Here is a 23,636-nt window from a genome sequence, read left to right as displayed (position 1 = left end):
ATCTGTTTTTGTATAATTATCTTGCTGGAGAATCTCTTAGACTGCTGCAGGTTTCTCACCAGAAATTGTCCAAATCCTTCCATGTCCATTTGTCATCAAGGCTGTTGTAGGGAGAATTGTCAGTTTTATATTTTGCTTGGTTCAAGTTTGTGTACTCGGACTTGAAGCAAAAAGTTTGAACCATTCCTTCTCGCCTACCTTTTGGCAAACTAGTTTCATTTTCTGTCTCTTCAGTTGCAGGTTCGATTTCATCACTATCCCATCAAACTTGGCTTTAAATTGCGATATGCCTTTACAGATATGATTTTTCACTTTTTTTGTTTTTCTCATATCAGCTCAGAAGTACAGAGTATAAAGTTTCCTTATGCGACTGTCTCCTGATGTCTTTGCCAGTATGCTCCTTTTTCTGGAGTACCCTGTATTTAGTACAGGTTTATAATGTTGATAAATTTTCTTATATCCATTGCATTTTTTGTTTCCTGTCAATATAATCTGTGCTTTGCTAATGTAGCTCTTGTTAATAACTATACTAACCAAATGTCACATATGTGGGTTTCGTTCAGTTAATCATGTAATATCATAACTTGTAGCTATAGAATTTTTGAACTTATTTAATTTTGTCTTGAGTCCATCATGTTAGTGAATTAAATCCTCATGATTTGCTTTTAGAAGCACTGTAAAGTATGAAAGTCAGAATTACTTTTTATACATTTTTAATTTTAACCTGATGTAAACCTACCTTGACATGAAATCTATAAGGATATTATGCTAAAAGGGATTTGGAGAAGATAAAAAGAAAAAAAAAAAAAGCAACTTTTTGTTCCTACCACCAAGGGGAGAGGTAGTCTTGAATGTGGTCTTGTAAAATATCTCTTGGCCGTCTTGCATTGATCAAAAGGGTTCATTATTCATAAAATATTTTACTTTAAATTCATACATTTTGAGCAAGAATGATGTCCATTCAGTTTAAATGAAGACATCCTGTAAATTGTTGTGTTTTACATATATATAGTACTGTGCAAATGTTTTAGGCAGATATGAAAAAATGCTGTAAGGTAAGAATGCTTTCACAAGCACAAATTCGAATTGATTTTTTTAAATCAAATTTCAAAAGTCAAAGTGGGCAAACAGAAGAAAAGTCTAAATACAGTCAATTTGCTATGACTACCATTTGCCTTAAAACCAGCATCAATTCTTATAGGTACATTTGCACAAAGGCAGATTTTGTAGGGTTATAGTCATGTGTATGATTAACCAATTATACCAAGCAGATGCTAATGACCATCATTTTCATATGTAGGTTGAAACAGTCATTAACAAACAGCTGTGTAGGAGGCTTAAAACTGGGTGAGGAACATCCAAAGCCACCAAGGTAAGGATGTGGAAGACAGTTTCATTTCATGGCAAGACTGAGCACAGCAACATGACACAAGGTAGTTATATTACATCAACAAGGTCTCTCCCAGGCAAGAATTTCAAAGCAGAATGGGATTTCAAGATGTGCCATTCAAGCTCTTTTGAAGAAACTCAAAGAAACGGGCAACGCTGAGGACTGTAGATGCAGTGGTTGGCCAAGAAAACTTGATGCGGCAGATAAAAGACCCATCAGGCTTAATTCCCTCCGAAATCTGAAGTTGTTCAGCAGAGCCATTGGTTCAGAAGTCTCAGAAACCTGTGGTATCCAGCTACTGCCCAGAGATGGCTGGCCAGAAGATGTCTTCATGGAAGTATTGTGGCCAAAAAGCCATACACCTCTGATGTGGAAACAAGGTCAAATGACTCAAATATGCACAAAAACATAAGAACTGGGGTGCAGAAAAAAGGCAGCAGGTGCTCTGGACTGATGAGTAAAAATTTGAAATATTTGGCTGTAGCAGAAGGCAGTTTGTTTGCCAAAGGTCTGGAGAGCAGTACAATAATGAGTGTCTTCAGGCAACAGTGAAGCATGGTGGAGGTTCCTTGCAAGTTTGGGACTGCATTTATGCAAATGAAGTTGGGGATTTGGTTAGAATTAGTGGTGCCCTCAATGCTAAGAAATTCAAGCAGATACTTCTCCATCGTGCAATACCATCAGGGAGGCATCTGATTGGCTCCAAATTTATTCTGCAGCAGGACAATGACTCCAAACATACAGCCAATGTCATTAAGAACTATCTTCAGCATAAAGGAGGACAAGGAGTCCTGGAAGTGATGGTATAGCCCACACAAAGCCATGACCTCAACATCATCAAGTGTGTTTGGGATTACATGAAGAGACAGAAGGATTTGCGAAAGCCTACATCCACAGATGATCTGTGGTTAGTTCTCCAAGATGTATGGATCAGCCTACTTGCCGAGTTTCTTGAAGTGTATGCAAGTGAACTTAGAAGTGATGCTGTTTTGAAGGCAAAGGGTAGTCACACCAAATATTGATTTGATTTCTCTTGTGTTCATTCATTTTGCATTGTTAATTGATAAAAATAAACTATTAACACTTCTAATTGTGTAAGCATTCCTAGTTTATAGCATTTTTTTCACACCTGCCTAAAACACAGATATATAAATGGCACACCTTGATCATTTTCTGATATTTTTTTTTATCCGATTCTTTTTTCCCCCAACATATTAGAACAGAATTTAATTGTATTGTTTTAATAATTACATTTATCAATTCTTTTAGCTGCTTGATAATGTTGAGAATAAGATGAAAGGCACTTGTGTTGAAGGCACAATACCAAAACTGTTCAGAGGAAAAATGGTGGTAAGTTAAAAAATAATTTTAATAACAAAAATTGTCTTGAATTGTTGAAGTTTTTAAAACTTTGTTTAAGATTTCTAAATGTTTTTTGTAGTCATATATCCAGTGTAAGCATGTAGACTACCGGTCTGAAAGGATAGAAGATTACTACGATATTCAACTTAGCATTAAAGGGAAGAAAAACAGTAAGTAAATCCAATGCAAAAGTATATTAGTGTTACTAAGAAGAAAACTGATTATATTATGATAACACCTGATCCAGGTGAAATGTAGTTGATTAACATTTCAATCTGAGTTACTTTTGTTTTATTGCAACTGTGGCTTGTTAACCTTAGCTTTCATGTAGCTCTTATATCGTTCCAGTACAAGTTTCATAAGGTCTTCAGAAAATAGCCAAAGTTTCTTTTAGTCTGGAGGTTTTGATTATTTGCATTTGAATATATATAGATTAAAGCACTAATATACATTTAATTACCCTACAGTATTTGAGTCTTTCAAAGATTATGTGGCAGTGGAACAGTTGGATGGGGATAATAAATATGATGCTGGAGAGCATGGTTTACAGGTATGTGACAAATTAATCCATTATGTTTGGCACTTTTTGAGTTTATTAAACTGTTTATAAGAATAGAGGCAAAAAAACAGATTTAAAACATGTTTTAATAAGTTCATTAGAACATTATGTGTAGTCTCTTTTAAACCTTAAGATTTTATATTTTGGTTTTAATTTCACATCTAAGTTATATATTAAAATAAATTATATGTAATATCGGAAAGTTCACTAACAATATCTAAAATCTGTATTAGGAAGCTGAAAAGGGGGTGAAGTTCTTGACATTTCCTCCAGTGCTGCACCTGCAACTTATGAGATTTATGTATGATCCCCAGACTGATCAAAACATTAAGATAAATGACAGGTAATGTACTTGGGTTTCTATTGTTGGTATTAGATTTGGATTTCATTTTATCAGTTTGTCACTACAACTAGACTAGATTACATTTTTTGTGTGTGTGTTTTTTAGGTTTGAATTTCCTGAACAGTTACCATTAGATGAATTTTTGCAGAAGCCAGATACCAAGGATCCTGCTAATTACATCCTTCATGCAGTTTTAGTTCACAGTGGGGATAACCATGGAGGCCATTATGTTGTTTACCTGAATCCGAAAGGGGATGGCAAAGTGAGGATAAAATAATTTTTTGTGCCCCATCTATTCTTAAATTGTTATGTTCTTAACAGATATCATATCCACTTAATTGAAACCACAACCGCCTATAGTACTGTTTAGCTTGTGGATTTCTTATACTTCTTGAAGTGAGGTGTTAAAGAAAATTTTCCATCTTTCCACATTCATTAATCAGTTATCTCAAAATGTTTTGTCACACCTAGAGAATATTCTCTAAGCGGAATTGTTTGCAATTGCTTATTTGAATGCATTTTATCATGACATGATAATGTTGATGCAACTTTGATAGGTATGAGGTTATCATTTGCTATTTCTTATATAAACCTGTATTGATATAAGAGTATATTCCCCTGTTTATCATTTTGGTTTTAAATTATATAAGCTTAGTTTGCTATTATGAACAGTACAATGAAAGGTTTTCAGTATGCTGAACCTCCATCCAGGAGTGTGTAAAATGCTCAGAAGATGCTTTAAAATGTATTTCAGTAAAGTCTATCTTGACAGTTGTGGTAAATTCAGGAATCGTTTTCACTTTTTCCTCTGATCTTCTTATGAATATTCAGGTGTTTGCTGATTATACTTTCACTTTTAGCAGGCTTATTAGATAAAGTTCCAAACATATCTAAGGGATTGGCTTCTTGGCATGTTATGTCACTTTCCCATAGTGTTTTAAATAGATATGATGATTTTACATCCTTACTTTGTTTTTCTCATTTTTTTTCTTAGTGGTGCAAATTTGATGATGATGTGGTATCTAGGTGTACTAAAGAAGAAGCCATTGAACACAACTACGGTGGCCATGATGATGATTTATCTGTGCGTCACTGTACAAATGCTTACATGTTGGTGTATATAAGAGAATCCAAACTCAGTAAGCAATTTTAGATATTTGTTGCACAGTTTTAAGGGAGCATCCTTTTAAATGTAAAATCTTTATATTTGGTTCCATTTTTTTGTCAAATAGTATAAACTTTTTTTCAGCATTTAAAGAAGAATGAATTAAAAGAATGTGGGTTAGAAAATACTCACTTTGTAGTACAAATTATTTCTCTTAACCTAGTGTTTTTTAGAAGTTGACTTTAGTTAAACTCTTTAGTTGGATCCCCAATGAGCCATCATTTTGGAAAATTGACTTCTTGGACATTTGCCCATAATGCAGTTTTTGTTTATTTCTGTTTAGGTGAAGTTTTACAGCCAGTCACAGATCATGACATTCCACAGCAACTTGTGGAGAGACTTCAAGAAGAAAAAAGGGTAGAAGCTCAGAAACGTAAAGAACGACAAGAAGCTCATTTGTACATGCAAGTACAGGTAGTGAGTTTTTTTTTGTTTCAGTAGTTAAGCCATCTTTTTGAATTTTCACTTTTTGCTGAGTCAGTCTATGTGAACCTTGGTTTCTAAATGTTTCTGAATAAATTCAGAAGCAGTTAAATATTTGTATTTATTGCTCAAGTATACATTTGTAACAAATTGATTTTCAAAAAGAGTCTTATGTTTCTGTATTTTATTGTTGCTTTGTTCATTAAGCTTTTAAAAGAAAACTCTTTGACATTTCGTAATGATGTGTCTCTATCCCAACTAAGATCGTAACAGAAGACCAATTTTGTGGTCATCAAGGCAATGACATGTATGATGAAGAGAAAGTGAAATATACAGTGTTTAAAGTTTTAAAGAATTCAACACTTGCAGAATTTGTACAGAATCTCTCTCAAACAATGGTGAGTATATTATTTAAGTGCTTAGAACAATATATGAAATCTGTGTGTTGCTACTTTCTCATATTCATCTGTGTCTATATGTATTTGTAAATATATAGTTATATAAATGTTGGTTACTATGACTGTTTACATTTTGCAAAATTACCTTGCTTCAATCAAGGATTTACTTAAGTATGGCACTATTACAGTAAAGCCATTCATAATACTTTTATTTTATGACAAGCACTTCAGGATAATTCAGAAGATACCCATTCAATTCTACATTTATTATAGAATTGCACAACTATGAACTGTAAATTTAAGTGTGTATGAGATTGGTGGGTTCAAAGAAATATTTTCAGAATATTTTTAGTGCAAGAGATCTTCCGTCTGGTTTCCCTCTCATTATTTGTTGTTTGAGATTTGCTGTGTGCATGTTATATTCAGCTAAATGCATGGATACACATTAGAGAACTGACAGTCAAAGTAAATCCACATAACCTTAAATAATTTAGTGTTTCAAAAACCAATTGTTTTGCTTACATAGGAAAGATGGAAGTCAAGCCAATAATTTTTGTTAACATGTATTTTGTAAGAAGCACTCAAGCTATTTTACATCATATATTTGAGGTTAACTTGCAACAGTTTTTAATGCTGTTTAATTTATTTCAGGGTTTCCCTCAAGACCAGATTCGATTATGGCCAATGCAGGCAAGAAGTAATGGAACTAAGAGACCAGCAATGTTAGATTATGAAGCAGATTGCAATAAGACTGTAAGTGTGTATAAAAAAAGTTAAACATTTAATGAATTTCTGGTGAAACTGCCTTTCATCATGCTGTAGCACAACTCGCACATGTCACCAATGAAAACCTTCCTATCATTATATATAATTTTTTTTAGTTTTAATTGTCACAGTATTCAAATGTTACACTATGAATTTGAAATGGTAGTCTTGTGATTATCTACATTCAGTGTACAGATGCTATCAAGAAGGACAAAAGGTTATATGGCATGATGTGTAAAATGCAAGTCAGGGAGGTTACAGTATGTTAAAGTTGTATAAGTCATTAGTGTATCTTCACTTGGAGTACTTGTACAATTTTGGTCTCCATTTACCAAAGAAGGTACAGTTATTTAGAAACTCGAGCAGATTGACTAAGCTGATTTCTGAGGGTAAGAGGTATGAGCTATGATGAAATCTTGAATGATATAAACCTTTTCAGCTTAAGCAAGTGGGTAAATGGAGTTAGTACTTTAAAGTTGCCCAACAACTCATTTGGAAACCTGTGAAGGGTAAATTTTGCACAAATGTTAGAGATTTTCTTCACAAAAGAGCCATCGACAAGTGACATAAATTAGCATGCAGTGAGTAGGACTTCAAATCTCAATTTATTAGATCCTCAAGAATAACCTAGGATTGGTGAGTTTTGTTGGGTGGAATGGCCAGTTTTCTTCAAGAGTTTTCTAATGTTCTATTTTGAAAATTTAACCAAAGTTGATTGCTGCTTTGAAGGGTGGTTTCCCTTTTGAACCTCAATATTCCTTGTAGGAATTTCATGAAAGTCAATATAAAATTACATGAAGCAACATGTTTAAAGGATTATGCAGCAGGATGTCATTTGCATCTGCTATAGACAGATTTTTCTACTTCATTCATGTCTTAAATGTAATCCGCACTATATTTTTGATGGTTGCTTCATAATCCTCATTACTGGACTGAGTGAAATTGCTAAGGTTTGTTAAAAAGAAATTAAAAAATCATTTGGCTGGATCAGCATTTTGTGGCACTCTATTCCATTTATCCGGCATTGCAACTTCATCTGCCATTTAAATCTTTCTACTTTGCTGTGTTTCATGTTCTCTTTTACTAACTGTGGAGAATTACCAAACAATTGTTTTAATTAAAGAAAAAATGTTTAAAAAAAAAAAAAAAATCTCAACAATGGCATTCCTATCAATACTTGTATTACATTTTCTGTTTTGGTGTCAAACAAAGAAAAGAAAAATGGCACATCACAAAAATAGTACGTTTTTGTGATTGTATTTTCCTCCAGAATAAAATATATACATGTGTGTGTATACTGTATACATATACATTTTTAAAATTCATTTGCAAAGCTCTTACTGCTTTAATTACTTAACAGTGTAGGATATTTTTTACTTTACACTTTTTTTATTCATTCAGATGATTGAATTAAGTGATAATGAAAATCCATGGACAATTTTTCTAGAAACTGTAGATCCAGAGATGGCTGCTAGTGGAGCAACGTTACAGAAGTTTGACAAAGACCGTAAGTTACTAATGGTGTCCATAGCTTACATTTTGATAATGTGTTTCTGTGTTTATTTTCTTGTGTAGTTGATTATAGAATGCATATTTGAATACATGATGACTTTATTATGCAAGGAATTGATTATAGCAGAATGCAGGAATTATTATGCAAGTTATTGATGATAGCAGAATACATTTCAGTAATTACGTTATCTTCACAAGTTGATCGTTTCTTTACAGATGATGTGATGTTGTTTTTAAAGATGTATGATCCAAAAAGTAGAAGTTTAAATTATTGTGGACATATCTACACACCTATATCCTGTAAAATAAGTAAGTATAAGGTAACTTCTTTCACTATCCATTTTCAGTTATGCTGTGTTGTATTCTATTTTATGTTTTTCATTCTCATTTTAACAGGGGAATTGTTGCCAGTTATGTGTGAGAGAGCAGGATTTCCACAAGGAACTAGCCTTATCCTCTATGAGGTAAGATCATGTAAATTTGTGTAATCAAGTGCAATTTGCATTAAAAAAAATTAGTCACCTTTTATTCTCTCATATATAAATCTAATTATATTTACTTTTGTAGTAGACAGTCAAATTACAGTTAAAGTTCAGATTCAAAGTATTGCTTGACTCCAGAAATTGCATTATGTCAGCATTTCCCCTGGAATCCATCCTAAAGCACATGACTGACTTAAACATTTTTAATGCTTCCGCATTACAGATGTGTACCATGCCTGCCAGAGGTGGTTGTTCCCTGATAAGAACCTTTGCACATAAGCTTTCCAGCTTATCCCTACAACAGTAACATTTCAGCCTACAGTAATGAAAATTGTCTAATTTTCTGACTGTTCACTAATGCATATGGAGATGGTGATCTGATAAAAATGTGCTGATAAAATAGCATGGAGACATATATGCACAGGAAAAAGGACAATGCCCAGCCTCGTGTAGCTAGAGGGTGAAGGCAGTTCCTGGATGAAGTCATTGATGCTATTGACTAATTCTGGGAGGAGATCCCCTAGGTCACCATCCACTGTCTCATCAGGAGCATGTCCAGATGTCAAGAGTGCGTATAGGCACATGGGGGGCATACACACTACTGAGTCACGTTATGAGTTACCGTGAGTTGGATCAGCTTGTGATTTCGATTTTTGACTTTGATTTGTGGTGTGATGTTGAATTCAGCCCTCAATGAGTTGGTGATTTTGTTTTCCACTGACCATTGTGGCATTATTTTGTTCTCAGTGAATAACACTTTACGGAGTAATAAAGATTTTCCACTTGAATATTTTGCTCATAAAGATTCAATGTGTTCCCTCAATTTTTGAACAGTGATTAAAGGAAATTGGGAATGTGATTTTATGTCTTGTATTATTGTCTTCAAGTTAATGTCCTTTTGTATTGCCTTTTTTGTGAGATATATGCCTGTCTGCCCCATGAAGGATATTGCCTATAGTGCTGGACAATATTAAAGCAATATTAAAGCAGGAAGAGGGATAGAAAAAATACTTGCTATGGAGTCCCTTTGAGTAGCAGTGTTTTAACAAGCATTTTAGTTGATAACGAAGTGCACTGGTATTCACAATAGTACATTAATATATGTGGTGTTTGTTTAAAGAATACATTTCAGTTTAAAAAGTTTATACAAATAAATTAAGCTGGTATCTACTCTTAGTTGTGACCTGACACGGATTTTTAGCCATATTTCCAACTTCTATGTCCACATAAATATGTGTAGCCTTATTACAAGTGAAGCTGTCGTATAGGTGGGTTCCAGTTTTAGACTTATTGCAAAGGATTAGACAGTAGAGGTAACCTTCTATTTACATGGGTTTGTGGTACCACTTTGTGTTAATTATGTAATGTTTGTTAGGCTGCATATACAGTTCATTAATTAAAATAACATGTCTTGTTAAAAGTTATGCTCTACAAATGTAAGATTATATTTTTAGTATTTTTTTTCTTTCTAACAAAATGCAGGAAGTAAAACCGAATTTAACAGAGAGAATTCAGGATTATGATGTGTCTCTCGATAAAGCTCTAGATGAGCTAATGGATGGTGATATCATAGTATTTCAGAAGTAAGTCTGCATTTTCTGAATCTTTTTTCTTTTCTTCATTTGCATATGGCATTTTTTGATCTTTGTATTCTTTATTATTACCAGAGATGATCCAGAAAATGATTCTAGTGAATTACCAACTGCCAAGGATTACTTTAGAGATTTGTACCATCGTGTGGATGTGACATTTTGTGACAAAACAATTCCAAATGACCCAGGATTTGTGGTGACTCTTTCCAATAGAATGAACTATTTCCAGGTTATTTTTCTATCTTCTCTCATGTATAGGAGCAATTGAAATTCTTGCTGGGGTATAATATAAGAAATATTGGAATAAGATATGTAAAGAGAGGTGCATTTTCAAGTTTTTAAGTGTTTTCAAGTGGAATGTGTTAATAGACACTGATATATACCCTTTTTAAGCATTGCTTTATCTGTTTTCTGCTGTCTATACTTTTTTAGGTTGCAAAGACAGTTGCACAGAGATTAAATACTGATCCTATGTTACTTCAGTTTTTTAAATCCCAAGGGTAAGTCACTTATACGTAAAGTGCTCCAGTTGTAAAAATCTGAATCATATTTCCATATATTTAATTCAAATTCTTCATGGGGTAATATGTTTTTCATGTGTTTTTCAAAGTATGCTTCTCCGTACTTTCCTGCAGAGCAAAATCTGCAATTATTTAAATTGGGATTTTATTTCTAGTTACAGAGACGGCCCAGGGAATCCTCTTAGACATAATTATGAAGGAACTCTAAGAGATCTTTTGCAGTTCTTCAAACCCAGACAACCAAAGAAACTTTATTATCAGCAGGTAATGAAAACAATTTTAGGGATCTTTATAGATGTAAAGTATAGATTTAAGTATTTATTCTCACACTATTGTATCTCAAAACCAAAAATTACATTTTTCCACTGTTATAACTGTTACTTTAGCTCCTGGAATATCATTTCTTTGGATCCCACTTGCAATTTTCACATTACAGTCGGGAAATGTGATTTTGATTGGAATGTAGCCTTGCTACCTATTTGGGGCCTCTTGCCAAACTTCCAACAGAATAAGGATGCATTTCTTAATTGTATAATGTTACTTTGTTACCTGTATTGCACTGTTGGAATAGTTGTAGAATTTAAGAAACCTGCCATTTAATCTCTACTGCAGATGTGTCACTGAACACACACAGACCAGGGAAAGCTTTACAATTTGCTCTTTTCCTCATCCTGCACTTGCCTTTTTTAGTTTTGCACATCTGATTAGAACAAGCACCAGTAAGCCCACGATTCTCGAAAGAATCGCAAATCCAAGAATGGCAATCACTTTCTGTTCCCTCCGATATTCGGAGGGATGAAATATCATGGAGGGTGGGTGCGTTCGGGGAAATGTCATTTAATTAAATAAGCATATCTGTACTAAAGTGGTTTCGTTTTGTAGAGCCGTGATTCCTTTGCCTCTGCTGACACCGACTGCTGGCACAGTGGATCACAGCAAGTTTAGTTTACAGGTTGTGTTGTTTGGGTGCTACCCACTGACTCCGGGAAGCCGCAGGGTTTGACTCTGGGGCGCTGAGGGGCTGTGCGCATGTGCCTCGGTGCGTCCTGCGACGGAATGAAAAGTGATGGAGGGTGGGAGCGTCCTGGTAAAGTTTTCATTGAATTAAATATAGATATTTGTACTAACATTAACCAATTTATTAAAACAAAAATGGAATTGTAATTGTTACATCATGTAAGTCCAAAATGTCTTTGAGTTGTTGTACTTATAAGTAAAAACAATATCGGAGTGGAAATGTTTAAGTGAAGTATATTGGAAAGTAAACATTCATAAAATGGTAAATACAAAATAGTTAATCAAATATCTCTTTATAAACAACATTTTGAGTAAAGATGGTTTGCTGTCCTTGAATTAGTTGTCCCTGGTATGGAGTAGTTACAACCTTTACTTTAACGTGACACGAACGCCGAACTCTTGAAAAGGCAACATAAAGTTGTCCATGTGCAAATACAGGCTCAGATAGGTAAATGCCTACTTTGTCCATGGTTTGTCCTTGGGATTTGTTGATGGTCATGGCAAATGCAGCCTTAATGGGGAAATTGCCGTCGTTTCAGTTTAAAGGGTAATTCCAGGTCAGAACTTGTAAGGTCAATTCGGGGAATCAAAGCAGTATTGGTAGTATGGGATCCCATTAGCACTTGTGTCTCAATAACATGTTCTGTCATGGTGTTCACGACTAACCGTGTACCGTTGCATAAACCATGTTTAGTATTAAGGTTTCTTAATAGCATGACTATTGTCCCCACTTTAAGGTTAAGATTGTGTTGTGGTAATCCGGCCGGGTTAATAGTGTTTCAATTTTCTAATGGGAAATGATGCTCAGTGTCTTTCTCCAGGAAGTAATGCAATCACTTGGTTATTTATGTGATCAACGTCAATATTCTTTGGACGTAATATAGCTTGGTGCGTCAAATGTGGTACCTGGTCTAATAATATCGATTCACCAAAAACCTCAGTTACCAAGCAATCGCAGATAAAGGCGTGAGGAATTTGAATAATATCTGGGTGAAGCTGAAACACATTGGTAAGGTTTCCATTTCCTAGTTGCAACAACCAATTGGTATATGCTGGATCAGTACACCGCATTGTTCTCTACCAAGCTTAGTTTCTCAAAGTAATGCCAATTATCTGCGTATTTCAAACTGGACTGAACAATAGCTGTACGCATGGCGTGCGGAACAACAGGCAAGCACTGTCAAAAATCTCCTAATAAAAGTACTTTTCCTCCAAATGGAATATCATTCTCCATTAACGCTCCGAGTAGTTTATCAATGGTATTGAGTATATGACTGGATGCCATCGTACATTCGTCTAAAATCAATAGTTTTGCCAGACGGATCTCATTTGCACTGTCACTGTGCAGTTTCATAGTTGAAACTGATGTTTCCGTGTTTGGAACTGGAAGCTTGAACAAAGAGTGACATGTCCGACCATTTATTAACAGATTAGCCGCTACCCTGGTTGTAGCTGATGCGACAATCAACTGTTTCTTTGCAGAAAAAAAATGTGTGTTTCATAAAGGTACATTTTTCCGCTTCCCCCAGGGCCGTCAAGAAAGTAGCATTTGGGTATTGGGCTGTTGTCTTCTGTGGCAAGAAAAATTTTATTAAAAGCAGCAGATTGTAAGGTATTTAAACTGGCAATTATTCTTTGCACAATTTCTTGCTCTTCCTGAAGATTTATTGGCGCTGAATGCAAATCAGGTAATGAAGGTGGAACATTTGGCAAATTGAAGTTCTCTAATGTATATCCAAGGAGTATGAGAGCAAACTGAATGTCTTTAAGTGCATAGGCTTCACAGTTGACACAAGCATCATCGCTTCCATGCAGCATGTGGCATATTTACAGGTTGTGTTGTTTGGGCGCCACCTACTGACTCTGGGAAGCCGCTGCGTTTGACTCTGGGGCGCATGCGCTTCGGTGTGTCCGCTGTGCATAAATTAAACTGTCGTTTAGTAATATAGATGCTTGCACATTGTAATTACAAGTTTAATATTTATAAAAATATCATATGTTATCACTTACTACAATTATTTTCAGGGAAACATTCAGACTCCCAACTCCACCCTAATCTAGTTTGTATGTGAAACAATATTAAAGACACTCTTGTTTCTTTTTCAGCTGAAAATGAAGATAACAGATTTTGAGAATAGGAGGAGTTTCAAATCCATATGGTTGAACAGTCAGTTTAGAGAAGAGGTAAGCAGAAAATAGTTAATGGAGAACATCGAGGAATCCTCAGTGATACTTATTTTTACTTATTATTTAACATTTGGAACAATTTTAGAATCCTGTATGAACGCAGTGGATTGAGGCCTATGCAGATTTGTTTAATGAGCTTTATTTGTGTAGTATAAAGTGATTTGTGTTTTTGCCTTTATTTACTTGTTATTATTCAAGCTTTAAATTACTTCTCTATTGCTTGTTATTGGGAGATTGAATAGTTGTTCTGGCTAATGTTTGGCTTTGTGGTTTGTTTTTGTAAATGCTTTCAGTGCCACAGTTATGTGTAAAATACCGTTCACCAACACATTTCAGTTTTTACTCTTTAGATAAATGTGGCATGAATAGATAAATTGCAAATGTAAAGTATATGTCAAATCTCTTTGGGGCTTAGGCTGTCTTTTAATGAGAAACTGGTGTGTTGCTCTTTTGCTTAGGAAATAACACTATATCCAGACAAGCATGGTTGTGTGAGGGACTTGCTAGAAGAATGTAAAAAAGCAGTAGAACTTTCTGAGAAAGGATCTGAGAAATTAAGGTATGGGAAGAATTTTGTGTATTTTTGTGCCATTTGTCATTAATTATACAATCAGTGAAATTAAATCTCCTTTTCAGCTTTTGTAACTGTTTGTTTTAAAGTTTTATTTATTTTCTGTCTTTCTGTTACCTGATGTAATTATAATGAATATGATGCAAAATAAATAAATTGTACACTTTATGTATTTAACACTTGCTTTTTCCATATTTCAGGCTACTAGAAATAGTTAGCTACAAGATAATTGGTGTCCATAATGAAGATGAATTACTAGAATGTTTATCTCCTGCAGCAAGCCGTACTTTCAGAATAGAGGTATAGTGTAATATGGTTGAATATTCGGTGTATTGGTGGTGTTTTTAATGAGCTGCACATTTTGTTTGGCTTCCTGATCTCTAGTGAAAGTTGCATGGAGTTTCCGTTTTACCTAGTTGATTATTAAGGGTATGATATCCTGATTTATTTTGTAAAACTTTTAATTATTAGTCCTTGCTTAATGGTGTTTTGATATTCATGATTTGCCCAGCATCACAAAGGTCTGTACTATTAAAATTTACACATTTTGGTAGTGTTTATATAAAAAAAAAAAAAAAAAAACATTTATTTTAGAATTTTTATGTTTATTGTGAATGTCATCTTAATCTTTTCTTTGACAATCTTATAATATATATATATATATACACACATGTCAATGTTTGTATGTACCAGCGTCGCGTCCGAACGGCTGGAGCGATTTTCATGAAACTTGGTACACGTTTCTCATTGGTTGACTAAAAATACTGTAAGGTGAATTCAGCCCTAACCCACCCCCTTCTGGGTAGGGTTGGGGTGATCTTGCGGTCTTGTATGCATGTTATCATCAGTTGACATTCTGAACGACCACCAGAGGGCGAACTGGAGGTGACTGCCAGCATTCTTTGTTTGAGCACCACCACACCCCTGTTGCTTTTGAAATTAGTGTTGGCCAGGTAGGCATCCCAACTATTTTTAAGACTTGTTCTGTCTTTGTGACTCGAACAGCTATATTATATATCTTATCCTATATATATATATATATATATATATATGTCTATGCATGGAAGTGTGTGTGTGTCTGTCCAGCCCAGAAGTGAGAGGTAGAGTCAGGGTTAGGGCTCCAGCTCAGGATAAGCAAGCGAGGCCAGCACACCAGCAATCTCCTGAAATTCAAATGCTTCTTAGCTGGTAAGGAAATAATTTTAACATTTTGTTTGAATTTAAAAAAAGAAAAAAAATTATGTAAAAATGCTTAAATGTCTGATATGAAAATCCAAAATTGAACCGATTACACAGTGCAAACACATATTACAAATCTATAATTGATTTACGTATTCTTAAACTTGATATAGCAAAATTATTTTTCTTTAAACTATTGTTTATGAAAAGTAAGCATTTAAAATAGAGGGTGATTTAAAGAAGTAATAGAAGATAGCAATATGTGCAGAAATAAATAACTACAGAACAGAAGTTGTATTCTTTATGCCCCCACCACCGTAGTGTTTCTTTTTCTTTTTTCTTTTAGAGTTGCTCTCAAAGATCTAGCACATAGTTTTTTTGTTTATTTTGCATTAGTGCTGTTAGAGACCTTTCAAATATGAAATATCAATTTTTTTTTCCTTTTTCTAAATGTCTTTAGGAGATTCCTTTGGACCAGGTAAATCTTGAAAAGGAAAGTGAAATGCTGATTTCAGTGGCACATTTCCACAAAGAAGTCTTTGGAACATTTGGAATCCCATTTTTGCTAAAAATTCGCCAGGTAAGGTATATGCTTTTTTCCCCTTCTTCCCTCAGTTGCATTTTGTAAGTATACTTGTGCTTGCATACTTAAGTTTGCGTAACATAATTTTGATATCCCGACCCCATTGTCTATTTTTTAAACCTTTAGGGAGAACCATTTAGGGAGGTTATGAAAAGAATTCAGTCCATGCTTGATATACAAGAAAAGGAGTTTGAAAAGGTATGAATTAAAATAAATACATTTTTAAAGATATTACAAGCATGTACTGGAAAGTCTAATAATTTAGTTTTAAGAGTCTCCATGTTTACTGATTGTCCAGATAGTTTAAAATCTCTATAAAATAATTTGTAACAGATGAAAGTTTTTACAAAAAATGTTTCATCGTTTGAATTTCTCCATATTTTCAGAACTACCAGTTAGGCTGCTTATTCTCTAGTTTCAAATGCTTTTTAATTATCTTTTTGTAAACCATGGCAAGACTTAATTTTCTTTGAAATGCGAAGTCTGTTTTACAGTGTTCAGTTTTAATTTTTTTATATTTTGTCTCCTGGGTTCTCCTAAGTTCAAGTTTGCAATTGTCATGATGGGTCGACATCAGTACATCAATGAAGATGAATATGAAGTAAATTTGAAAGACTTTGAACCTCAGCCAGGTAAAAAATTTAATTCTCATTTTTGCACATTTGTGTGAAATTTTTCTGTAATGTTCTCCCTAAAATTAAATTGCAGTTGCATATCACTGGTTAAAATTTTAATAAAAATATGACCTAAAATATGGAAAGCAATTTTCTTATTTAAATAAAAGGATTTCAAATAAAGGATGCTCGTCATTTCACCTTGAATAATACACATAATGATTTTAAAAAATTTATTAGTATTCTTTTTTTATTTGAAATGTTTTTTTACTTAGCATATTTTCCCGTTCTTTCAAAAACCTTTTTAAATGTATGATTAAGGTGTTCAAGAGAGAGTAGCGATGGATGTTTTTGTGGTTTTCCATTCCCCTTTTCTGCCCTCTGGTGGAGATTGACTTTTTTTCATTAATCTTAAAATGACACAGAAATTTTCTGTTTAATAGCAGAATAGGACATGACTAGGTTTTATAAGTAAAGAATTGAAGATGTTTTTCTTTACTATTATAGTATTTGACAGGTTCTTAGTGAGAACTCCCCAGTTACTGGCTGAACAACCAGAGAACAGGAATGTCTGAATATTTCAAATAGTGTTTAACAAAGGTAGCTCGATGTTTGGCCACAGCAGGTTTTAGTAATGTTTAAATTTCAACTTTTGTAAGACGTAAGACATAAGCCATAAAAATACAGGTTCTAGGATAGTTTTTCTGCATAAATATTTTACTGGTTTTACAAAACTGAAAGATATTATTGGTTAGCTTGATTTTCATCTGTGAACATGAGATTTTTTTTCTCCTTTTCAGGAAATATGTCGCATCCAAGGCCTTGGTTAGGGCTTGATCATTTCAATAAAGCTCCAAAGAGAAGCCGCTATACGTACTTGGAGAAAGCAATCAAGATTCATAACTGACATCCTCAGTTTAAGAGACAATAATAAAGACTTAACCAAAACCCCAAATGTGCACCACTTTTAACAGCAAATTCTGGGTACACATACACCACATATGAGGTCTTCAGCAAGAGGATTTGCTGCTGATGCTACTTTTATTTTGTTGAGGCTGTTCAGTTTGGCTTCTCTGTATCTCTTTACTATCTCCCTGTATCAAAGGATAACACTGGTTTTATCACTGAAGACAGCATTGACAAATAAAGGGTGGTGCCCATCCCCCGTTTTAAACCGATATCTCAAAATGTTAGCTGAACTGAACAGAAGAAGCAGAAAGAAGATCTGCCAAGGGTTTAACAGCAATTAGAAAACCATAGCAAGTGGCATAAGATTGCTAGTTGCCTATTGTTGTGTTCCAAAATACCATGTATTGGTCCTTTAGTGCAACTAGTAGATCCATGTTTACAGAAACATTTTCTCACTTAGTTTGGTTGGAGGAGCTAGGATTTTTTTTCCTGCTGTTCTTAGAGAAATAAAACATCAGTGAAAGCAACTGTACTGCACATCAGCACTTAACATTGGTTGTTACATTTACATTTGCAGTAAATGTAATCTTTTTTTGGTTTTAGTTTTTTTTCCTCTTTTTCTTTGTCTGTTTATTGAAATCTTCTGTCACTTTGCTGTGGGTTTCTGTCATCAGTCAGGTCTGATAGTTTCAGTTTTAAAATGGTGAGGTTTTAATGTGCTGCACAATGGCGCACACGTGAATTTTTTGCAAAGGTTTCACTGGTTAAGGATGCAGAGACAAAAGAGATGATCAGTAACTGAAATTCAGCCTTTTTAGCACAGAAGGCATGCTCACTTGCATTTAGTAAGCTGTTGACTTTGTAAAGAAAATTCAAATTGTATATTTAAAGAATGAACGTGTACAATTTAACACTCAGATAATTTTGTTGGGTGTGTCTGCAGATCAGATCACAGATGTTGATATTCCTTGTGTGTAGTTTTATTTCAGTCCCAGACTGTTTCCATTTTATTTTATTACCTTTTTCCTTTTTTGTTTTTGCTTATTGCAACAGCGTGTCTAGTTTGAGTGCAGTACAACAAAAATTAGGAATTGCAGATCACATCTTTTATTTTAATTTCTCCTCCAGTCTTTTTTAATTTCTTCCTGTAGCAGCAGTGTACGACAACTACTCCTGTATATTGCCTTTTTGCTGGAAATGTTGTATGTTGAATAAAATTTTCTATTAAATGTTTTGCTCTAGTGTGTTGACTTTAAAGTCATGGAAATGTAAAAAAAAAAAAAAAAAAAAAAATAGTGATAATTTTCAGCTTCTGTATTTAAAGCTTTTGAAAGCACTCTATATAAAAGAATGACAAATTGTTCTTTTTATGTAAATTGAGCATTTTTTTGTGATCTTAAACACAATTAAATCCCATGTGAGTAAAGAAATGTTTTACAGTGTTCCCAAAGCTGCTGTTAAATACCTGTAACATATTTTTGATAGTATTTGCTTTTGTTTAGCTAAAACATTAGTATTTTCTACTGTTCTGCTTCTAATTTAATTATTCATTGCATATATTTCATGATGGATATTTTGCTTTACCTTAAAGAGCTTGCACTCATTTTGTCTCTTTTGGGTGAGTTCTGCCCAATAGGTTTAATTATTAAAAATGAAGTTATTGGGTTACTTCAGATCGCATCATGACTTTAATCATACCAGGTTAACGGCTGTTTCTGTTATTGTTCGTTGCAGTTGCAAAATATGCTCACGTCGGCCCCAAATATAATGGTTGGATACTTGAGTGTTCCGTTGTGTGTGTGTGTGTGTGTGTGTGTGTATATATGTATATTGTGTGTGTGTGTGTGTATATATATCTCTATTGCATTAAAAAATCTTGGGACATTTTCAGAGAGCCGAGACGTGACTTTCTCAGAGAGACACTTTCACGTCCCGCAAGTCAAGACTTTGTGCCAAGAGATTTAATCACACCTGGGGCCGGAAATAAAAGACAAAGAGTAGATGGCAAAGTAGAACGTCATAAAGAATTGAAAAACGTTGGCGCTATACACATGCTGAGCAGGTTAGAGATAATAGAAGTACGAAAATCTGAAAGTCTCAAAAAAATAATAGTAAAGATCGCATTAGCGCAAACAAATGGAAATTATTACTCGGTGAAATATCGGAACAGCGAAAAGAGATCAATATATTGTTCAGATTTAAACTTTGTAATTCGTGTTGCCATCAGGGAAAAGTAGTGTTTCTTCCCAATGAAGAGGTGTATCCGCGAGAATTAAGATTTGTGGTTTGGTGAAAGTGAAATCCACATACGCTGTCACGCTTGGGTCACAGAGTTGCACAGATACACAGGAGATTTTAGAGACAAACATTTCAAACAAACACAAGTCTCTTTTAGCAATGAATCAAGCTCCATGTGTAGTTGGAGGGGGAATGTTCCATCTCTCAATTAAAAGAATAGAAAATCTTCCTCATCGTAGGGGCACGTCTCTGGAGCAGGACCCCCAACAAGAGCAGAGGATGTCTGGGGTAGAAGAGAGACAAGGTAGTGAGACAAAAGGACAGGCTGTACAGGCTTTTAAATGTTCGACACATGGCACGGCAGCAGCAATCCAGCAGCTGATTGAGCAAAGAGGAGGTTAAAAAAAAAAAACTTTCCCATTGTATCACCGGTTATGAGGGGGCTTCGGAGGGGTGACCGCTTCTGCTTGGGGTGCGTTCAGACCCCTCTTCGCAATGTGAGCAGCACAGATGCAAAGTGGGTAGTGCAGGATGGGGTTGGCGAGCAAAGCCCCCTAGTGTGCTTGTATGTGTATATATAATTTCTTTGACTTTCGATATCTACTGGATGAGATTTAATTAGTGATTAATCAGTTAACTGCATACTTTTCAATTGATAATTATAAATTAAACAATCTTTGGCTTGCAGTGTCTTTTAAAATGTGTTTAGTCTGGGGTGGTTTCAAGCCATAAATGTGACACCCATCATCGTGTACCTTATATTTAACACAAACTTCTTAAGTTCTTAATTCAGTTTTATATGACATATATACATTTTATATATTATATATAATTACTTTCTTGATTGTACTGTTTGGAATCCTAGGAATTTTTAAAAGTAATTAAAATTAATATTTGGTTTTGGTTTCTGTCTTGAGCAGATTGGTGCCAGAATAGAATCTTTTGTCAAGTAGTGGACGTATATGTATTTAGGATTTCAGATTTTGCTCTGATTTTAATTGTATGTTTGGGAAAATATTTTATCAGTCCATCCTTGCTTACTCTATTTTACTGGACACCTCCATATATGGGTATACTTAGGACTGAGCTTTTAGTTCCAACAGATATTGGGAATTTCAGTTCAGTTGTGAATTCAGTCACAATTACCTGTAACAGAAATATTTTTATTTACTAAACAATTCATATTTTGTTCACCTAAAACAAATGAAAGAATATGCTTTTTGATGACAACTCAGTCTGAAAGAATACCTTGATTCATAAGAGCCAAATCACTGATTTCTTGAGACCATCCCATTAACTATATTTTTGCAGAATGTGGTGGCAAAATGATGCTAGTGATACTAGTTTTTGGAAACTTTCTCCCTTCTGTCAACAGAGGTCTGATATACACAGGGAACTCTGGCGCAGAGGGACTTGGTGGACTGCAATAGAGCATGTGGGTCACCAGTTTCAATCTTTTTACGGTAATGTCCGCCCACCATGATTTGCTTGGTAATGAATCAGACCCAATGTGGATTTGTTGAAATGGGGTTGCTTGCTTCCATTTGTGTCCATTTTCCAAAGAGAATCCCAAATCTCCTTTCATGTCTTTAACCAACTGCTTTACACATAGGGATGTCATGAAAACTATACAATCTGGGTACAGTAAAGTTTGCATATTTTTATGATGAAAGGTGGAGGTAATTGTTAAATCATTTCAACCTGACAATTCTTGATCATTTTTTTCCTTTAAAAATTAAATATAACTGAGAATCCAAAGTTTGGTAAACATGATTAATTTTTTTTTTCACCCTTGAATATAAAAAGTTTTCTTCTGTTTTTACTTAAAAAAATTATTATTCAGTGTTCTCCACTTTTAAACATTTTGTCTTGCTACTGAGGGGTTCCTTGAGCTGTTGCGGGCTCCTCTTTTTTAAAGACCTTTGTCGGACAATGTAAGGCAGATTTGTATCAGCCAGCCTTGGACCGAAAGCACTTTGGTCAAGACTTGGGACTTCCATCCCTGAGATTGTGGGTTCATATCTCTGTGTGATAATTACTTGACAAGGTGGGGAAAGAAGTAAAATGAAAGACTTGTAGTTTTGTCTTTTGACATAGTTGAAAGGTTTTGGTTTGTTTAATGAAATGAGTTACTATTCAGAAATGACTTCTCATAATTGTATATATCAGTGTTCAGTAAGCCCATGACACTTCCCAATGCATTCATTCTCTCCCAATGCTGCAGATGACCAGTATGAAACCACTAGGAGACTACTGGGATTTAGAGTATCTGAGATCATTAGTAAGCCCTGGATTTTCTGAAATATTTTTTATATATATATATATAATAAAATGCATTTGCAAAAATAAACCCTTTTGTCAATCCAAAAAAGTGATGCCCCCGAGTTGGATTTGTTACAGGATTTTCCTAGTAACTCTTTTTCAAGTACATTTGGAGACCGTGCATTGGAACAGAGAGGCCTAACCTTGTCCTCCAGGTGGGGCTAAAGCTTCATTTTACTAAACCGAAAGTAAGGTTTTAATGGATTTTTCTCTTCCCTTAGGTGCTTGGGTATTGAAAACTGAACAATGAATGGAAACCTGTGGCCCCCAGGAAAAAGACTGAAATGCAGTTTTCAGGTACTGATGCAAATTAGTGTATTCCTATGGAATCCACAAATAAGTGTCATTTACAGAAAGTGTGTTTTTAGTGTTAACATAATTAGCCTTAAAGTTCACATTTTGTAAGCACTAAATGATTCAAAAATTGTACACTGCCTAAAGTAATGCAAAAATATTGAAATTATGTTAATTTGTTTTCTTTCAGGACTAGCATTGCTGTGTCTGTCTGTATTGTGCAATGTACTCTTCATATCTCTTTAGGTTTCTTTTTGGAGAATTTTATTTCATTCAACAGTCTTGAAATATTCTCCCCAAATTTAGAAGTGTCTAAGATGGACTAACATACCATTTAAGATTATCCCAGTACATTTTTTTTGGGAGGCTGTACTATCTATGTTGGGTATGGAGAGCATATAATAGATCCAGTTAATTTTCCACAAGAGGAAAAGAAAATTAGTATCTGCATAGTAAATGTTCCAAATTTTTTCTTGCAATCGTCTCCATTTATCCACCCAATATTATTATAACTCCAAACCATCAACCTATTACAGTCCTATACAGTCAGGTCCATATGTATCTGGACAGTGACACAATTTTCATAATTTTGTCACTGTATGTCATCACAGTGGATTTGAAATAAATCAGTCATTATGTAATTAAAGTGTAGACTTTCAGCTTAAATTTAAGCGGTTTAACAAAAAAAGTGTACGAATCATTTATGAATGACAGTCGTTTTTCTGCAAACGCTACAACGCCCCCCGTTTTCATGGGCTTGAAAGTATTTGGACATTTGACTGACAAGCTGTTCCGTAGCCAGGTGGGAGCAGTTCCCTCATTATTTCATAAACTATTAAGCAGATAAAGTGTGGAATTTGCATTTGGAAGCTGTCATTGCAAGCTCTCGTTATGAGGTTCCAAAGAGCTGTCCATGCAAATAAAAATTGAATGTAAACACTACATTTACTGTGGATTTTGTTTGTCATTTTTCAAAGTGATCAACAGAAAAGACTTTCATATCAACGTGAAAACAGATCTGTGCAAAGTGGTGTAAATGAATTACAAATGTAAAACATAATATAACATCACATCAGTAATCACCATTTTAATGGGACACTCCTAAATCATCACAGGTGCAACTTTGTTTCAAGTTGATTGTTGTATAAATGCTCCTGTAAGGTCCAACTTGTTTTCATTATGGTGGCCTAACCTACATAATGAAGACTAA

At 34.4% G+C, this 23,636-nt stretch overlaps 1 protein-coding gene across 2 annotated transcripts in view; it reads left to right on the top strand.

Annotated features, from left to right (window-relative positions):
* Nucleotides 1–18,801, top strand: part of usp7 (ubiquitin specific peptidase 7 (herpes virus-associated)) — a 115,265-nt gene extending 96,464 nt beyond the window's left edge. For both annotated transcript variants that reach the window (XM_028814377.2, XM_028814376.2), the window contains exons 9-31: nucleotides 2,660–2,740; nucleotides 2,832–2,922; nucleotides 3,220–3,302; nucleotides 3,545–3,654; nucleotides 3,760–3,916; nucleotides 4,649–4,793; nucleotides 5,103–5,233; nucleotides 5,506–5,640; nucleotides 6,292–6,393; nucleotides 7,807–7,912; nucleotides 8,134–8,226; nucleotides 8,314–8,381; nucleotides 9,882–9,982; nucleotides 10,067–10,220; nucleotides 10,424–10,491; nucleotides 10,668–10,776; nucleotides 13,636–13,713; nucleotides 14,175–14,275; nucleotides 14,488–14,587; nucleotides 15,927–16,046; nucleotides 16,176–16,247; nucleotides 16,591–16,681; nucleotides 17,464–18,801. In XM_028814377.2, coding sequence (XP_028670210.1) covers nucleotides 2,660–2,740; nucleotides 2,832–2,922; nucleotides 3,220–3,302; nucleotides 3,545–3,654; nucleotides 3,760–3,916; nucleotides 4,649–4,793; nucleotides 5,103–5,233; nucleotides 5,506–5,640; nucleotides 6,292–6,393; nucleotides 7,807–7,912; nucleotides 8,134–8,226; nucleotides 8,314–8,381; nucleotides 9,882–9,982; nucleotides 10,067–10,220; nucleotides 10,424–10,491; nucleotides 10,668–10,776; nucleotides 13,636–13,713; nucleotides 14,175–14,275; nucleotides 14,488–14,587; nucleotides 15,927–16,046; nucleotides 16,176–16,247; nucleotides 16,591–16,681; nucleotides 17,464–17,570 — 2,403 coding nt within the window. In that variant the 3' untranslated portion in view covers nucleotides 17,571–18,801. The remainder of the gene's footprint in view (nucleotides 1–2,659; nucleotides 2,741–2,831; nucleotides 2,923–3,219; nucleotides 3,303–3,544; nucleotides 3,655–3,759; nucleotides 3,917–4,648; nucleotides 4,794–5,102; nucleotides 5,234–5,505; nucleotides 5,641–6,291; nucleotides 6,394–7,806; nucleotides 7,913–8,133; nucleotides 8,227–8,313; nucleotides 8,382–9,881; nucleotides 9,983–10,066; nucleotides 10,221–10,423; nucleotides 10,492–10,667; nucleotides 10,777–13,635; nucleotides 13,714–14,174; nucleotides 14,276–14,487; nucleotides 14,588–15,926; nucleotides 16,047–16,175; nucleotides 16,248–16,590; nucleotides 16,682–17,463) is intronic.
* Nucleotides 18,802–23,636: the final 4,835 nt, after the last annotated feature.

The sequence above is a fragment of the Erpetoichthys calabaricus genome, chromosome 11 (assembly GCF_900747795.2).
Source record: "Erpetoichthys calabaricus chromosome 11, fErpCal1.3, whole genome shotgun sequence".
Taxonomy (NCBI): domain Eukaryota; kingdom Metazoa; phylum Chordata; class Cladistia; order Polypteriformes; family Polypteridae; genus Erpetoichthys; species Erpetoichthys calabaricus.
The sequence above is the reverse complement of the archived record's forward strand: the minus strand, read 5'-3'. Positions and strand labels throughout refer to the sequence as shown.